The 19,161-nt window shown below is 40.1% G+C and overlaps 1 protein-coding gene across 1 annotated transcript in view; it reads left to right on the top strand.

The window, feature by feature from the left end:
• LOC122802497 (Golgi pH regulator) overlaps window positions 1-12,502 on the top strand; it is a 467,960-nt gene extending 455,458 nt beyond the window's left edge. The window contains exon 14 of the mRNA XM_044072150.1: window positions 11,259-12,502. Within this exon, the coding sequence (XP_043928085.1) occupies window positions 11,259-11,465 (207 nt within the window). The 3' untranslated portion in view covers window positions 11,466-12,502. The remainder of the gene's footprint in view (window positions 1-11,258) is intronic.
• The last annotated feature ends 6,659 nt before the right edge of the window (window positions 12,503-19,161 follow it).

The raw sequence follows: 19,161 nt of genomic DNA, 5'->3' as shown, positions 1-19,161 counted from the left end.
GCGTGTGATGCAGGTGTTGACCTTCTCTTCTTGACCAGCTAGTTCAATCTTGGCTGGAGAGTGCAGAGCTTCCAGTTTGGTGATATAAGTGCATCCTTGACAAGTCTGAGTGTTGGGAGGTAAGAGGAGAGGGTTGTCTGTGTACATGAGACAGTTGCTACACTGCCACAGAATGCCCAGGTGCACCAGATTAATTGGAGAAAACACAGGGAACTGTCTTTTAATCATGCCAGGAGGGGTGGCCATAACTACTAACTACTAAGTACTGGAGCTATTTCCTTGAAGAATGACTAGTGCTGATGGCACTTGGGTGTGCTATACTAATTGCTACAAAAACTTGTTGAAGTGCAAAGTGATTAGGCTATTTGAAGTGCAAGTGAGAGAGAACTATCAAGATCTAAGGGAAAAACTGAAGAGCAGACTTTCTGGCACCAGTAATAGTTTACCTCAGATCGGCACCACTGAGCGGAGCTTAAACAAGTGTAAACCAACACAAACGTGGGCTTTTAAACCAGAAAGTTGAAAGGGATGGAAAAACTGCCCAAACTGCTAATAAACTAGAATTTCAGGACCAAAAACCACTCCTGATGTGGTAGATAGGCTATCTAGTGCTTCCCACTCTCACTGATAAGCTAGAAGGCTTCCCTCCAACAAAAAGGCTTGGGGGGGGGGGGGGCTCAGAAGCTTACAAACAGTCCTGGATACACCAAATCTGTATCCCAACTAGACTAGTTACAGGAAAGGTGGGAAACAAGCTTAGAATTTCTTTTTCAGAAAAGCTGATAAAACAGCAGTAAAAACAATTCAAATGCAGTGCAAGTTAGCACACTTGAGTGTGTAGCAATATTAGAGCAAATACAGTTTAAATAAATGCAGTTAAATTAAAAAATGACTAAAAACAAGTGCAGAAAGCAGTAAATTAGGAAAAAATCAAAATGGAGGCACTTAGAGTATCAGAAAACAGTGCCAGCAAATATATGAATAATTCAGTCAAGCAAAACTTAAGACAGTGCATAACTCTGAACAGTTATAAGTGCCAAAAAGTATACTTATCAGCTGTATATTTCCAGATTTGTTTGAGAAGCACACTCAGTTAGAACACAAGGAGATTCTGGCAAAGTGTTTTTTTTTTATAAAGTGGAAAGGGAGAAAGGAGGAACAGAAGATAATTCGAGGTTAAGAAACTAAGCGGGTTGGCCTTCTCAAATGTTCTCTCTTTATTCGGTAGAATGAGCTAATGACACAAGACTGGGAGGAGTGTCCCAGATCAAATTTACAGTAGGGGTGGGCAACTGCAAAGCCACCAGTTATAAGAACAAAGCACCAACAGGGAGGAAGGATGGGGAATACTACAGCTACTAGCTACACTATTTTAGGCAGAAAACACTGCAGAAATGTTTATCACAGCAGAAAAAGAGCAGTGAACCACTAAATGAAAGTTTTAAACAGATAAAGGAGCAAGGAGACTCTAGAGAATGCTTTTAACTGCAAACAAATCAGTTATATGATATACTCCTTGGCAGGAAATCGGAACAAATAAACAGATGATTAACAAATGGTGAAAATTTCCAGTTAATACCTTCCACACAGTGAAACTAGCTAAAAAAGCTTTACAAACAGTGTGACAGTAAAAACCTTATTTATCACGCACTGTAAGGCAATTTCAGCACAACCATGCACTAGTAGTTTATAAAATGCAGTAAAAGTAAAAGCAGACCAATAAAACAAAAAGTGGTCAGAATAATCATAAGAATAATAAATAACAAAAAAAAAAAAAAAAAAAAAATATATATATATCACATATCAGAGTTGTGGTCAGTGCCCTTCGTGCCCCCCTCACCTGCTCCTTATGTGTGTGTTTGTTGAGCTACTTTTTGCTTTTTTTTTTGCTTTAATTTTTTTGCTCATTCTTTGGTACACATTATAAATTAATTATCCCCAAATAAAGATCAGCTGCCCTAGTAGGATTTTTCTCACATTTACTTTTTTATTTTCTTTTTTCACATTTAATTACTATTGCAGCGCAAAAAAGCAAGCATCAAGGGAGAAGGTGTCAGTCAGTTGTCAGACATGAAAAAAAAAAAGGGTTTATTGGCTATACCATGCTATACAATTACCACATTACACCAACAAGACAAAACACAGTGGAAAAGATCAAAAAAGAACTGGGCAAATATGGGAAGACGTCTCTCCAAAATTGATGAAAAGACAAGATGAAAACTGTTCAGGGAAGCTGCCAAGAGACCTACAGCAACACTGAAGGAGCTGCAGGAATTTCTGGCAAGTACTGGTCGTGTGCTACATGTGATAACAGTCTTCTGTATTTTCCATATGTCTGGCCTATGGAGTAGGGTTGCAAGACGGAAGCCTTTTCTTACACACAAAAACATCCAGGCCCAGCTAAAATTTGCAAAAAATTACATCGTCTCCCCAAAGCATGTGGGAAAATGTGTTATGGTCTGATGAGACCAAGGTTGAACTTTTTGGCCACAATTCCAAAAAGTACGTTTGGCACAAAAACAACATATTGCATTACCAAAAGAACACCATCCCAATGGTGAAGCTTGGTGGTGGCAGTATCATGCTTTGGGTTTGCTTTTCTTCACCTGGAACTTGGGCTTTAGTCATGGTGGAGGTAATTATGAACAGTTCCAAATACCAGTCACTTTTGGTCCAAAACCTTCAGGCGTCTGCGAGAAAGCTGAAGATAAAGAGGAATTTTACCTTTCAACAGGACAGTGACGCCAAGCATATATTCAAATCAACAAAAGAATGGCTTCACCAGAAGAAAATTAAAGTTTTGGAATGGCCCAGCCAGATCCCAGACCTAAATCCAATAAAAAATCTGTGGGGTGACTTGAAAAGGGATGTGCACAAGAGATGCCCTCACAGTCTGACAGATTTGGAGTGCTTTTGCAAGGAAGAGTATGCAGATATTGCCAGGTCAAGATGTGCCATGCTGATAGATTCCTACCCAAGAAGAGTGAATGCTGTAATTAAATGAAAATGTGCTTCAACAAAGTATTACTTTAAGGATGGTGCACACTTCTGCAACCAGCTTATTGTACGTTTTGTTATTTTTTATAGTTTTCCCTAACACATTTTTTTTTTCAATTGAATTGTACAGGTTATAGGTCACATTAAAGGTGGGAAAAGTTTTGAAATAATTTATTGTGGTCTCATTTTTTTATATCACAAAAACCTGGCATTTTAACAGGGGTGTGTACACTTTTTATATCCATTGTGTGTATGTGTATATATATATATATATATATATATATATATATATATATATATATAGATATATAGATATATATATATATATATATATATATATTCTGGTTTATAGGTTCATATATATAGATATATATATAGATAGATTATATGATAGATATATATATATAGATATATATATATATATAGATATATATACATATATATAGATATATAGAGATATATATAGATATATAGATATATATATATAGATATATATAGATAGACAGATATAGATATATAGATATAGATATATAGCTATATATACATATATGTATATGTATATATATATATATATAGATATAGATATAGATATATATATACAGATATATAGATATATATATACAGATATATAGATATATATATACAGATATATAGATATATATATATATATATATATATACAGATATATAGATATATATATAGATATATAAAAATATATACAGATATTTGAACTGTAAATTTTTGTTCTGCTTGTTATATTTGTTACTGTGGAGCTTTTCTCCCCGGGCCTCCACTGAAAAAGGGCACTAGCTCAGACGGACTAACCCGGTCAACAAATGTCAAATAAATGAATAATAAATAGCATGTGATTTGCTTTTTTTTGATGTGTAAATTTGCACTTAAATTGAAGCGGATCAATGTGAACCATCAGTTTCAAAGCTTTAACCTGTATCTAATTCTAAAAGGTTATTAAGTATGAGCTGCAATGTTTGATAAAGCTCTTTGTGTTTGTCCCCTTTCTCTGCAGCCCCAAAGACATGCACATTTATTTTTCTTGTCAGGCTTTCAAATTTGAGTAACTAGAATCTAAACTGGATATTTATTTTGCTGGTCTGGTTCAGATTTTTTTTGTTCACAATTGATTGAATCCATTTTTTTCTTCTAAAGTTCTCATTTTGTCAACTTGACTTAAAGAATGATCATCTAAACAGGTTACTGAACTGTTTTATTTAATGCAGATTCCAGCTCGTTTCATTTGTCACATTTCTCAGCTAACAGTACCATGGCTATAGGACGTGTTTCAGAGGGAATACAAATGCATATCATATCAGCATCACATTTCATCAGAATATTACTAACAGTAGTCTTTCTGTGTGTTAATATAAACAAAAGAACTGTCTGTTGGGTCAGTGCTGGAATCATTCATGTGAGTAGTTGTCATGTACTGATTTATGACAGTAGCATTCTAATCAATATGCGTTAGCAGCATAATGTTGTCTGTGTAAGAATAGCTTCAACAGAACGTTCTGCAAAATCAATGATAATGGATGAGCGAAAGCAAAAGACATAGAACAGAGCCAAAATTCGGGCACATTTTTCCCATTAGGCTGTACAATTAATCCTAATTTCTGAATGTCTGAAGCCAGCTTACCTTTTCAGCCTTTGGGGACTTAGAAGTAGATTTTTATGATTCTTTCTATACTGGTAAACTGAAGAACCATGTAACTGGACCATCAAAACAAATGATTTTTGCCACGAGTACTGAAATTGTGACTTGTTAAACCGTTCCAAAGCATTACTTAGAGCAACAGCAAACAGTCCGAAAAGCAAATATCAAATAATATATTCATCTGGTCTCTGTAACTGTAATTACTGGAACAGACCAAAGATGCGAGTCAAAAATCTGAACATTCTGTGAAATTCTGTAGGTTCATGATGTGTATTACACAAAGGTTTACTCTGACCAAGTGTAGACTTTCATTGAATGTGGTGGTGGTGTTTACACCAGCTGTTCTCCAGTCAAACAAATGTACTTTTATCCGGTCTATTTCATTTGGTCAGAGAATGACAGTGTTGAAGTGCACATTGTCGAGACTACATGATTGATAATGCAGTTCATCGATCATTTTGACTGAGATTGCGGTACAGTGGTGATTGAGGAATGTACCCTTTTCCCTACTGTAGTGTGATCTTGGAGTTAGTATAAATAACAGGAGGTGTGAGAAGGTGCAGGGGGCTTGCCCTCCTGCAAAAACATTATTTTTGTGTTGTTTCCATTGATTGGCGAACTGCATTGTCATGTGGTCTCGACCATGTGAGTTTCAACAGTGTCATTTGTCAAGCACTTGAAACAGACAAAGATATTCATAGATAACTGTATGCAGTTCGTAGGCTGGCCTCAATTGTGAATCAAAAGTGGGAATATTTGAATATCTAATGATTTACATGATGTCTTTAGATATTTATAGGTTTGTAAATATTTCAATTTAATCTTAGCACTATGTACGCCTTACCAGTAGCCACTCTTAGGTCATATCCCCTTTCTTACAGTGGACAAGGACAGATAATTCTAGTATAAAGCTGTGGAGACCCATCCAGTTATCCAGGTTCCATGTGACGAATGCTAGTCAGTCAGACTGTTTAACCTGCACAGAGATGTCTGTTCCAGAGGTGGGAGAGAAGCTGTCTGATAAACAAAACACAGTGGAGAGAGAGGTTTAGCACACAGCACATTCCCCATCATTGTAACAGACTTCCCCTGCCTTTTAGCATTTCACTAGCATCCTTCATAGGTTTATAGGTTCATACTAGGCTATCTGCCCTAGGGCATTTATAAGCCTAGCCAGTGTGTTTAGCTTTCGCCACCCATTTTAAATTAATTTTGCTATGCCCTTTTTCTAGGTTAGTATACTGTGCCTCTGTCTAACAGTGACACAGAAGTGATACCTGGGGTAAACCTACGATCTCCCATCCACTCATCAAGATTCCTCTTGAAGAGAGTCAATGAGGGACTCTGCCTAACCTAGACTGGGATTTTATTCCAGAGTGAAGGGAGCCTCTGGGTTATGAATATGTCCCTCCAGCATGTCCTATTTATTTCAGTGCTGAGGTTCAAGTCTCTCGAGTGCGTAGCTTGATGGGATTTGGATTTTCTGAGGTGCAGCATGTCCATTAATTCCGGGTTGGGCATGGCTTTATACGTCAGGCACAGATCGCCTCTGAGCAGGCGGTATGCCACTGAGTAGAGCTGGAGTTTCTTTAACCAGGCAGCATATGGCATCTGTTTGAGCCCTTTGATCATCTTGGTGAGGTACTTTTGGGGTCTTTCCAGTTGCTGCAGGTGTCTGGTAAGGTACATTCCAAAAGAGGCATTGTACTCAATTATGGGCCTGATGAGGGATGAGTAAAGAGGCAAGATGACCTCCCCTGATCTAGATGTGAATCCCTTCATGATTAGGTGGGCTATATAAAATGTTTTTCTAACCACTTTGGCCACGTGGTTGTCAAATGAGAGATTGCTATCAACTTGGGTCCCCAGGTCCCTAATTACTTCTTCTGTACTTAATGGATTACCACCTATGTGGTAATTTGTGGGCACTTTGTTTTTGCCAAAGGGGATGACTATACACTTTTTGGCGTTTAGCTTGAGGCCATGGCTCTGGCACCAGTTGTCTGTTTCTATGAGGCCCTTTTGGAGGATGCTTGTGTCGGCTGGAGAGTCGATTATGGCGCCCAGTTTGCAGTCATCTGTGAACTTGGTCAGCCACAGTCCTTCCGTGTTGGCCTGTACCTCCGAGAAATATATACTGAACAAGAGAGGTCCCAGGACTGAGCCTTGTGGGATGCCACTTGTAACTGGTTTGGAGTCTGACATGGGTCCAGCAATTCTAACCATGTGGGTTCTGTCCTTGAGCCAGTTTGCAGCCCATCTAGTGACATAGGGGTTTATATTTAAGCTGGTGAGCTTATCTATAATGCCCAAGTGGGGTATTGTATCGAAGGCTTTTGCAAGGTCCAGGTAGGCTGTGTGGACCACCTTCCCCTCGTCAATGGCCTTGGTGACTGTTTCAAAGAAATCGACCAGGTTTAAGAGGCAGGATCTGCCCTTAACAAAGCCGAACTGGGTAGTTTCCAGTGTCTGTAGGTCCCCAATATCTTTATTTATGAGGTCCATGATGATCCTTTCTATAGCTTTGCAGACCAAGCTAGTCAGGCTTATGGGGTGATAGTTTCCAGGATCCGATGAGGCACCACCTTTGTGGAGAAGGACCACTGTTGCTGTGCGCCACTCTTTGGGTACATATCCTGTAGTAAGGCTGAGATTGAACAGTAGTTTTATGTTTGGGTTTAGCTCTTCTTGGAGTTCATGTAGGACGCAGCCTGGGACACCATATGGTCCCATTGATGCTGTGTTTTTTGCTTTGGAGAGGGCGGCTCTTACCTGAGCATCTGAGATGTCAGGGGGGCAGCACTCTGCTGGGATAGATATTTGCCCTTTTGGTGGGGAGGGGGGGAGAAGTTTGCACTGAACCTGTCAGCTGGGATGTTGACATTGTCTGCGGGTTCGGTGTATTTTTTGTCATTTTGGACTAATTCTGAGCATATCTGGGAATTCCCACCCAGGTTCCTAACATAACTAAAGAAAGCCTTGTGATTATCCTTAGTGTCCTTTGCAATTTTTCTCTTGAAGCTGGCCTTAGATGATTTTATGAGTGCCCGTAGTTTTTTGCTAATACTGATCAGAGATGCCTTCCCTTTTTGGGATTTTGCTCTATCATGTAGTAGCTTCCTCCTTCTATTGTATAGTTTGTTTATGGCTGGGGTCCACCAGACAGGACGTTTGCCTTTGGAGGATTGGGTCTTGGTTTTATTTGGGATTGCACGATCCATGCATTCCTGAAGGTGTTCATAGAATGCGTTTATAAAGGATTCTGCGGTCTGGGCCGTATTTTCCACAGGCCCGGGGGGCTTTGAAGGATTCCACCTCGGTTTTGAGGAGTGTGAAATTTGCTTTAGAGAAGTTTTTCATTGTGGTTTTCAGGGCAGGGGGTGGGGTCGTGATGTGAATATCCAGTGAGATTAGTTTATGGTCTGATCTTACCAGTGAGGGGATACACTTCTGGTCTGGAGCATAGAATCCCCATGTATGTGATGATCAGGTCCAGTATGTTTTCCCCTCTTGTGGGAGTGGTAACAAGTTGTCCCATAGCATTTGAGTTTATAAATTCTAGGAACCTTTGGGCTAGGGTGTTGGAGCTAGAGTAATGCTCCCAGTCTATGTTTGGGTAGTTGAAGTCGCCCAGTATAATGGTGTTTGGAGAGACCTTCATATTTTCCAGTGTTCTCAGGAAGGCCGAGTGAGGTTCCTGGGTTTGGGAGGGTGGTCTGTAGCAGGCTATAAACTGGAAGGCAGTTTTACCCACTGTTAGTTGCACATGGATAGACTCTGATGCTTCGTGCTGTGCCACCAACCTGGAGGTGTGGGTATCTTTGACGAATATTGATACTCCCCCTCATTTTGTGGTTCGGTCCAAGTTTTGGGGCCAAAAAGCATGGTATGAGGTATAACCTGGTAGTGCTGGGGTGCTCTCAGGAGCCTTCAACCAGGTTTCTGTTACTGCACAGATATCGACGTTCTCCATGCTAAGGAGAGTTTCGAGTGCATGCATCTTGAGGTTTAGACTTCTGGCGTTGAGTAGCATTACTCTTAGTTTCTTATCCCTTGTGATACCTATGGAGGTGGGTTTGTATTTTGAGCCTTGCCTAAAAAGGCACTATGGGGTAGCAAGAGCCTTTGCCAATATCCGAAGCCCAGGGTGACAGGTGCAAGCCGTCCCTAGCGGCATCGTGGCTTGTCGAGCATGTCATCCCAGGCTGACAGGCATTGGATCCCCTTTGAATGACACCAATACTTAAGCCAATTGTTGAAATTGATCATCTTGTCTTCATATTGTGGCATCATTCTTGGTGAGATTAAGATGCTACTCAAGGTCAGGGTCATACAGGCCTGGGCTACATGCTCAGAGAGCTCCTCTATGTCTCTTTTCATGTAGTCCAGGGAGGTACATCTCAGGTCATTCACACCAGCATGGACAATGACTGAGTCATATTTGTACTTGCCTTGGAGTGACCTGAGTGCTTGTGTTATGTGGCGGATCCTAGCGCCCGACAGGCAGCTCACCGTGACCTTCTCCTTGTTCAGCCTGGTGAGTGGGACGTCAGTGTGCCTGATGATAGAGTCACCTATTACAAGTGTATCAGGTGTGTTGTTTAGCCTTAAGGGCTGTGACTGTTCGGCACACTGGCTTTGTGAGCTATGTGTTGCACATGTTTTGTTTTGGGGTAGCAGTTGCTTGGGTGTCTGCTTTGGAGGTCTCTGCTGCTTAGGCAGATTTTTATTTAGAGCCTCCGAGTATGTTTTTGTGTTTATATGTGTTTGGTTTGCTGTCATAGTAGGTCTATGTGAGACTGGAATTGTAGTGAGTGTTGTTTCTTTCTCCTCCTGACTTGTTACGCCAGTACTGAGTTGAGAGAGCTTAGCCTCCAGTTTGGCTATATGGTTGAATCTCTCACATGTGTTGGAATTTGTTGGGAGGAAGAGAGGGTTGTCTGTGTATATGAGGCAGTTGTAACATTGCCTCAAGATTCCCAGATTCACCAGCTGGACTGGAGAGGAGATTGACAACTGACCTTTGGACATGCTAGAATAGTATTGTGAATTCCTTTATAATTGAAAAAAAGGGCCAATGGGAAACAAGGTACTCAAGAGGAGTTTGTGAGGGTGTAGTGCTTTTAATTTTTTAGTGCTGACTTTTATAATTGCTTTAGTGAGCAAGTGCCAGGTAACTTAAATGCAATGTGTTACAGGTAATTTAAATGCAAAAACGACAAACCGTAACTTTATTTCAAGTGAAACAAGGAAATAAGTACAGTAAGCAATGCAGATATCACTAGGGATCCACAGAAGCACTGAAAAGCCGCAAGCACTATAAGCCTTTAACCAGAAATTCCCAGCTCAGAAGGGCAGAGTCTAGCCTCTCCTCCCACAAGTGCAGACCACGAACCTTCTTAATGTAAAATAACTGGCCTGAAGCCCAAGTGCTTAAACCAGAACTAATACACTTTTAGAATAACAGACACTGAGCCCTCAGTCAGCAGTTCCCAACTTAGAAGGATGTAAGCTACCTGTCCTGCCACCAGACAGAACTAGAATGATTGCATGGGTCCCTAATCATCCAGGCTCCACTATCTTTGATATTATGTCACTTTTCGGTTTTTAATTTTTTTCCCAGTCATTTTACAATCAATGCACAGCAGTTATTAGGAATGTATGTTACTCTGTAAGAATACATTGGCACGTGTCAAAACTGCTTTGGTTGGAAACATTTTTAAATACAACTTTTAGTTTTCCTTATGGCATTGCCTGTTTCCCTGTAAATATGCACAACTTGTGTCATTATTTTTATTCGTACCATCTGTCTCTGCCATGTGCAAGAACTGCACTTTTCATTTCTCCCATGTTTCTCCACACTTCTGAGTGAAATCCTTTCTTGCTTGTGTTGTCATACATTAGGGTACGTAATGTATCTTTCTCCTATCTCACCTTATGTATACCCATGACAATATATATGACCTGTGGATTTCCTTCTGAACTACACTATCTCCCCTTCTCCTGTCGTGCACTTCTTACATTTATAAAACATGTTTTTGCTCTACAATCACATCTTCTGTTTCTGTCCTTGCATGTTTACTTTGTATGTTCATGTCTTCTCTCCACACATTCAGAAGTGCATATGTGATGGAATATGTGATATTTCTTATCTGTCTGTCATGCTATATCACATCTGACTGAGCTATGTGTACTTTTCTGTTTGCCTCTGTGTCTGTCTGAATCTTGGGCGTCATACCTGTTTTTTGTACTGTTTGTAATGCATGCAGTATGCTTTTTACTTTTTTACTTTTTTAATTTCTTCTGTAGCACATATCAATAGTCTTATGTTTTACTTTCTCACAGTCTATTTCAGAACTGTATGCAAGTTGTTTCACTCACTTTGCTTTTTACTTTTCCCACTTGTATGTGTACCACGCTTCACACTTTGTGTTATTACTCAGCTGTGCACACAGTATTTCACATTTTGTGTATTGTCAATCCTTTTCCTTCTAATGTGAGTTGAAATTGGGTCTCTTGTGACTTCCCCCATGAATTGAGCTGTATAAAGTGCTGGTATGCTCACTGTTTTTATTTTTTTTTCTCTCCCTAGGGGATGTATTTTGTGTCCTCGGTGCTGCTGATGCGAATGAGCATGCCTTTGGAATACCGAACCATCATCACAGAGGTTCTTGGAGAGCTCCAGTTCAATTTCTATCACCGCTGGTTTGATGTCATTTTTCTGGTCAGTGCATTGTCAAGCATCTTATTCCTGTATCTGGCCCACAAACAAGCTCCAGAGAAGCACATGGGATTGTAGCTAAGCCCCTGTGATGTTACAGTGGACAATCGACAAGGCAAGTGATGGGAAGTGCGCTAAGCACTAAGTTGCAGAGAACCATGGCTTCCCTTGCTGCAGGCCAAAGATGAAACACATCACTAGTGACCTTTATCTCTAAATGTCCGACTAACTGTATAGAGAAGAGACGTATATCACTTTGCCTTGTCTTGATGTACTTGGAAGTAACTATTTGTTAATGCTGGATTGTGACTGGATGATTTCTTATACTGGTTTGGGGGACTGACTTGAAGATTATGCACTGGTCACACTGGTCGCCATGCTCTTTATAGCAACTGCATTAATGAAGCAGGTTAAATGGAAGTAATCTGATGGTTAATAACACCAGGAACTGCTACAACCATAAAATCAGTAGCTCACGTTACCAGTTAATGGAAAGATGTGCGATTATCACTTATGCCGATTGCCTCCTATCCAAGTTGGGCCAGCACCAGTGTTGTATTTATTTTAAGGAGTGTATTTTATTTTGTTTTCGTCCTTAATTTCCTGTATAGGGCTCATGTCTTTGAAGATTGTTTATTGTGAATATCCCAGACTGGAGAGTGATCGGAGTTGGTTATCGTTTAATTATGGTTATTTCTCAAGCATCCTAGTAATTCTCAGGTTTGAGTTTATTAGAATGGCCTATTTGACTTGGACTGCCACCTTTTCAGAAGTCGAAAATGGGACATTTCTTAATGAACCCTAACATTTTGCAGGATAAAGCATGAATTCAACCATTACAAAAGACGTTTTCACTCTGTTAACAAAATAATGCCTCACTTATGTGAAATTTTAGTTTTGTTATTGTTAAGTCATATTATGCTGTTTCCAGTATAGTATAAAACTTCCCTGCAGCATTTAAAGAAATGTTAAATAATGTATTTCTCCTAAATTATCAGGGCATTTGCTGCTTTTTATGCTTTTTGTTTAGGACGCACGTGCCCAAATTAGGACTGTACCTCAGAAAGGAGGGATAGGTGGTAACCAACATTTGACATATATTTTCAGTACAACAATATTGTAATTGTGTTTGCTTTTGCACTGTGTACGCTTAATGAAGGATTCACTTCCACTTTCCTCACTTTGAAGTCTTCTGCTGAGAAGTTGGTTACCTGCTGTTTCTCCCGTTTTTTAGGTGAAGTATAAATTTAGAATTCTGTAGGAGATAATGACCGAGTCTGCTCATTTCTTTCACCTGGCGACAACATTGTTCTGTTTCGCCAGCATTGTATAAACTAGGCAAGCAACTAGCCCGTCATTGTTAACCTCAGTTACTTGTAGTACAGCGTCCATCTAGCATTGCTGCCATAATGCTGTACCAGTAGCCTCCAGAGCTCAGTGTGGTACCCAAGCCTATACCTGTTTGGGGTAGAATGTCAGTAACTGTTATTCCCAGTGTCTAGCAACCACTTCAAGTACCTTCCCAGCATGTAAATCAAGAGGTATTACTCATGATCTAACATAAACTGTAAACCATGTTTTGGGGTTGGCATAATTGTTGTTTATTTCACTGACATAAGGTGCAAGGTTTGATTCTTACCACTGGTCACTGTCTGGTTATATGCTAGGCATGTAATAGTCTATAGATTGATTACCTGGTATTTACCTATAAGTGGGATGGGGGTGGCATAATGGTTAAGGTGTTACCTCACAAAGTACAGGGTTTGATTCTTATATTTGAGAAGTGTGGTACTTGTATGTTTATATATCCTTGTGAACAGTGTAGAGGTGATATTGTCTCTTTTTTTTCCTTGTCCTTGTTTTTTAGGAAGTGTTTGTTTATCAGTTGGGGAAGATCTGATCAACATAAGGTTTAAGCATGCTTCCCTTACTGTGGTACATGACATTGCAGCATACACTTGTTTCATGATATCTTCATACATTTGATACGTAGAATTACAGGATATATGTGCTCCCTGCCAACTATGGGGACTGAGGAAGAAGAAAGACAATTTGCAATCTAAGGGAAGAAGAAAAGATATACCCAGCTGCAGACTGTGAAGGGTCCCTTGTAGATTGACCAGTAGGGAAAGAGCATATATGTTATTCTCCATTGTCTACAGCTAAAATGCTTTCAAAAACTAACATCTGACACCAGTTGCTTGTAAGTGCTACAAAGTAGAATCAAATATATGATCATTATATAGTCAACACTGGCTGACTTCTTATCTTATGTCAAGCGTCACCCAAGAGAAGACCAAGACTTTTCTAGGGACCTTAATGGACAAAGGACAGAGAAGTTGTTCCCACCAAAGGACAGAGTTTCCCAGTTGAGGCAATTTTTCTCACGCCTGATCCTAAAGACAGGTTGTCCAAGATGTTGCTTTAGAACCTTAGGATAGATGTCTGTATCCATGGAAGTAGTACCCCGATCAGGATACACAAGGTACAGGTCTGGTAGCAGTTAAAATGATTTGGTTTTCATGACTTTGTATGGCTAGCAGACCTTGGCTGGCAGTGCATCATGTCTGGGTTGGAGTGCATATACCAGCAGCCCATCCATGACCAAAATGCACATTGGCCTAAAAGAGATAATGGCCCTTATTATAACACTGAAAGCTGTCAGTACATATTGGCAACTGTACATCCTGAAAGTCAGCACAGACAAACAGCATAGTTATGCGGTAAATGAATGAATGAGGAGGTGCCCACTTCTAACAACCATGCCCTATACAGCCTTCTGAGATTTCAAGGTGGGGACAGAAAAAATGGGCAGATCCAGATACAGTAGCCGCAAGTGGAAATTGGATCCAATAGTCTTCCAAGAAGTAATACAGAACTGGGGAAGCCCAGGCTGGAATTACGTACATCAAACAAAAGCTACTGTCTGAGAAGGTTCTGCTGCAGATAAACACACAAGGAGGCATGGACAGTAATTGCATACTCCATCATTTGGATTGGGTACTTTCACTATGTTTTTTTGCCCTTTCCTTGATCCCCAAGTTCCTGCAGAAAGCAAAGAATGAAAAGCAAAGGTCATTTAGATGCCTATCAGTGGCCAAAACAGCTGTTCTTTTCAGTAGTAGCTTGTTTAATCAAATATGGCTCTTGGCATCTCCCACTGAGTTGAGGCAAGGTCATTCATACACTCCAGTCTTGGGAGCCTGATATCAGCAGTTTGGATTATGGCAGTCTGGTCCTCTTTAGGGATCACATCTTGGAGATTATTATGAGGAAAGCAGACAAATTCAGCACTAGGAAATTTTACATTGACAAATGGAAGGGAGTTGTATTACAGGTGCAAGACTAGAGACATTTCCCAAATGCAGCTTCATGACTGATTCATAAAGGCATTTCATTTGCTTCCATTAAACTAAAGTCCACCTGTCAGCAGAAGTAACTTTTCTTCCTATGTACCCTCCACTTTTTAACATATTACACTGTAAAGCAATTAATTAAGGGGATCCTGCACCTCAAACCATCCAGAAATCCAATACCTCGCCCTTGGTACTTATGTGTCACCATTGTAAATCTAACCATGGTCCCCCTTGTCTCCAGCTCCTTAATAGCACTAAAATGTCTGCATGGAAAGACCTTATTTTTGGTGGCTTTTACATCTGCAAATAAGATATCCGAGTTATTATCCCTAATCACACAGATGCATTCACTATCCTTGTTAAGGCTAGGGTGAACTTTAGGGACAGCCCCTCTTTCATGTCCAAGGTGATATCTGCACTAACTCTTAACCAGTCAAAACCCCCTGCCTGTTTTCTACTTAAACTGAGGAGAGAATTTTACACCATGTAGATTTGCACAGGCAGGGAAGACGGTCAGCCCAGTCCTTCACTAATCCAGACATGGAAACCTTGTCTTCAAGCAAATTTTTATTCAGATGTTGGGCAAAGTGTATTCTCTTCTGTTGTGTAGGAAATTGAAAAATCCAGCGCACAAAGTTCCTGTGAGGGTTCATTCCACCCATGTAGAAGTCATCTCAGCAGCTGTCTTTAGAAACTTATCAGCTCAGAGTATTTGTGAGACAAACTCCTGGACCTTTTCCACATATTAAAAGCTGCATCTTCAATCAGAAGCAAGGCAAAATTCACTACATCCATTCTATAGTGCATGCTTTAGCTACCCACCTCCCTGTGGGGTCAAGTAACTGCTTTAGTATTCTTCAGTGCAACAATGAACCCAGCAGTGACTGTAGTACAGAGAAACTCACCTTAACAGTAGGTGTGTGAGTAGGATCACTACTACAGCATGTGTTCTACTTTCATATCCCGCTGTTTCTCCTCTGCCCTTGGGAAGGGAGCAGGTGCTTGAAAGGGGGGACGTGTTTCCAACATTATGAGAGAAAAGAAGAGTGGTCTGCTCTTGGGCATTTCCTGGGAGACACCTAAGGATGAACCCCCAGTAGGTTCCTAGGTGACCTGTGGTAACCACAGCAGGCTGTTGAGGGAATTATAGCCTAAAACGCAGGGAACACACTATGCATCTTCTCCTAGACCTGGACACAGTTGTATGTAACTTTTCTACCATAAAAGAACTGAAAATGGCACCTGCTTTTTGCCTAGGTGTGCATTAAACCAACATTCTGGGTTAGGAGAAGAATAAAGCCTTGTATAATGTATGGTCCTGAAAGTTCCAGAAGCTATCTTGGAGTGCAGCTGTCTGCCTGTAGCTAATTCCAGTAGATTAAGCATTGTACTTAATCAGTGACCTTACTGAACTTTGATGGCTATGTTGAACATGCTCACGCAACTGCATTTACCTATCATATCATTGTTGATTTATGAGGAGACCATCATGTGTGATTCTTAAATGTCCTCTCTTCATTCTCTTGTGCTTGGTTGACCCTCCGTCTAGTGGCTACAGCTAACATTCTCTTCAAGTTGGGAAAGTATATATTTATATATCCTTGTAAACAGTGTAACTATTGCATCTTCATTGTATGTCCCAGTTTACGTGAAGTGCTCTTGTTCAGTGGTTGAGGACAAATTGGAAGGTTCTGGATCGAAGCACCATTCTTGTAGATTGGTACATGATATCATGACATACATTGAATTAGAAGGTGTGAATAGCCCACCAGGTATGAGAACAGTGCAAATGGTGTTTTGGAGTGGTATTGGGGGGGGGGCAGTTGTAGACTGGTTGAGAGAGGGTTCCCTTATAGAGTTGTGGTGTCTGCAGTTAAAATACATTTCTGCTAATCGAACACCCATTGCTGTTATGTTTTTAAGTGCCACACAGATAAATCAAATTATTGTTAGTTATATGGCCGGCTCTAACTGGATTCCCAACTTTTGCAGGGTACCTGTTTTTCCTTAACTGTGTAAATAATCAGCAGACTAATAGCTGACATTAGAGTTTACAGCTGTCAAGCGTGAAGTCAGTGGTCCAGTCTGCTATGCTTTTTGTGAAAAAAAAAAAAATCAGTGTAACTGTCATGCCATCTGCATCATCTTATTGCAGACACTGTGCACACGTTGGTAGTAGAGCTAACTCTAATTTGGGCTTTACAATTAATTAGTGGAAAGTTTTGCTAAAGACAGCACTTTGTAATAGGAAGGTGTAACGTTAAATAAAAGATAAGCTGACAAAAGGGGCAGCACCATCCTCAAGGTCTGCCTGCTACATGGGGTAAACCTTTGGCTTTTAATAATGCTAACTTTTCCTTGACATTTCTGCTTTTTAGCACTAAATGTGTGGCCTTTTAAAAGACCTAATATGAAACACCATGTCTGTCTTACTTGAGATGCAAAACATTAGAAACTCTGTGTCAGAAGTCTTCAGCGTTCTAACGGAAAAATTGATGTATAAAAGTCTGCAAAACACTACAAAATAATTGCTTAACCTACTGATGTGGAGGCACTGCCTCCGTCCCATATTTTTGTATGCATGTTATCCCTGACAAATACAAAACTTTGACCAAAGTGAACATGTTTAAAACATGAAACTCATTTTCCTTCAGCTGCTAAAAAATCTCTGATGCATTAACTTTCCGGTAGCAGCAGGGACCACAGTCAACTGTAACACCCCCCTTTTAAAATACAGAGTACTTTACAGTGCGCCACCGAGTCTAACCCCAAGGGTTATTCAGCATTATCGAGGGGCAGTACTGATAAAACTTTATTATGTCTTTTTGTCGACATTTGCAATGTCGAGTGACAAAACACCAACCTCCCAAATAACTGAAATAGAAAAGAAGTAAAAAACACTAAAAACATTTTTTTTCCAGTGGGATAAGTCCCCCTGATCTTCCCCAAACCTCCTGGTAATTATATATACTAACTGAGATTGCAGTATAGTGGAAAAAGAGCATCTTCCCAGATCCTCTATGTATTGCAGTGTCACACTGTACACTCCTGTTTGCTGCAATGCATTGCCACTTCCAACATTAATGCTTGTGCTTTGACCTTCTGTCACCCAACATGTACAAATGTCAAGTTTTTGAGATGCATCTCAGATATAACAGCTCTATCTTAATACAGTCGGTCTCAGTCAAGAGTCATTTAATGAAATTCTTATGCCAAACATGTTGATGTTTGTGACACCTTTCTCCGCAGTCTTGTCAAGAAGACCACTACCGTTTTGGATTACCCCAGTCATGTTATCAGTGGATTTTTGCCAGTGAAGAGTGTGAGTCGTCTGCTTCTGTTTTCAATTTCTCACTGCTGCCATGGAATGCATGGCCAAGACATAAAGCTAACAGTGCAAAAAAAAGTGATTTCTTCTGATTTTAGACTTCCATTATCATTTTCTGTGATCTTTTACCAAGATACTAAAAATCAGTAATGTGTCTATCACATTTGTATGCCAGAGTATGTGGAGAAAGTCAGATAAAGAGAATCGTTGCAGTCGGTGTTAGATAGCCAAGCAGAGTCTATTTGAATAGATTGTAGCAGGGCAGTCCTGTATCTGTGTTTAAAAAAACTGTCCGCTTCCATTTAGAAAATATCCTGCCAAAGGTTAAGTGTCATTAGTCGTCATTTTCATTATGTGAGAAGAAACGAGTAAATAAAAGACCGTTTTGCACTTTAGAAAGGTGTTATGGCAAGGACTTTCACCACGTATCCATTTCAAGGAAATGAGGTAACCCCCCCCCCACTCTCTTTACTTCATCATTCATGGTACATTGTTAGGCAGCCTTTAGCTAAATGCACCTGCACTTTTTTTGACATTGTCACTGTTGTCAGTGTCAAAGGCTCCCTTCATACCTTTAGTAAACTTTCTACATCTTGACAACATTGAAAAGCTTACCTCAGACCTATTCATGCCTATAGATAGACTTCACCTTCGCTGAATCCCATTTCAGCAAAACTATTTCAACCAGATGACTTTCAGAGAACCTAAAAACAATTTGTTTTGAAGGAGAGCAGACTCCCTCCACCCCTTGTGGAGGGGGCATCCCATATTCCTTGAACTTAAATAAACCTAGTCTGAGGTCACATAACAGTGGAGAAAAGCGATTTCTTCACTATTGCTGAGAGTTGTTTCAGCAAAACATTTTTGCTGAAACGGCATTCACTTAAAGTGGAGCCTTTAGAATGGCATGTTCCTGCCTTGCACAACCTTCTGTGTACATCTTAGAATAATGACTAAAATAAGAAGAGATGTGTGCCATGTGCATTCAAAGGGTTCATGCCCATCAGTGTTAGGCCACATCTTCCTGTGATACTTGTGTTAGAATCATCCTGTTTTGGGATTGTAGTCATGTGTGTATCAAAGCAGATGA

Source organism: Protopterus annectens, chromosome 5.part0 (genome assembly GCF_019279795.1).
Source record: "Protopterus annectens isolate FY-2018-M chromosome 5.part0, PAN1.0, whole genome shotgun sequence".
In the NCBI taxonomy this organism is placed as follows: Eukaryota; Metazoa; Chordata; order Ceratodontiformes; family Protopteridae; genus Protopterus; species Protopterus annectens.
Note: the sequence above shows the minus strand (reverse complement) of the source record. Positions and strands in the feature narration are given on the sequence as shown.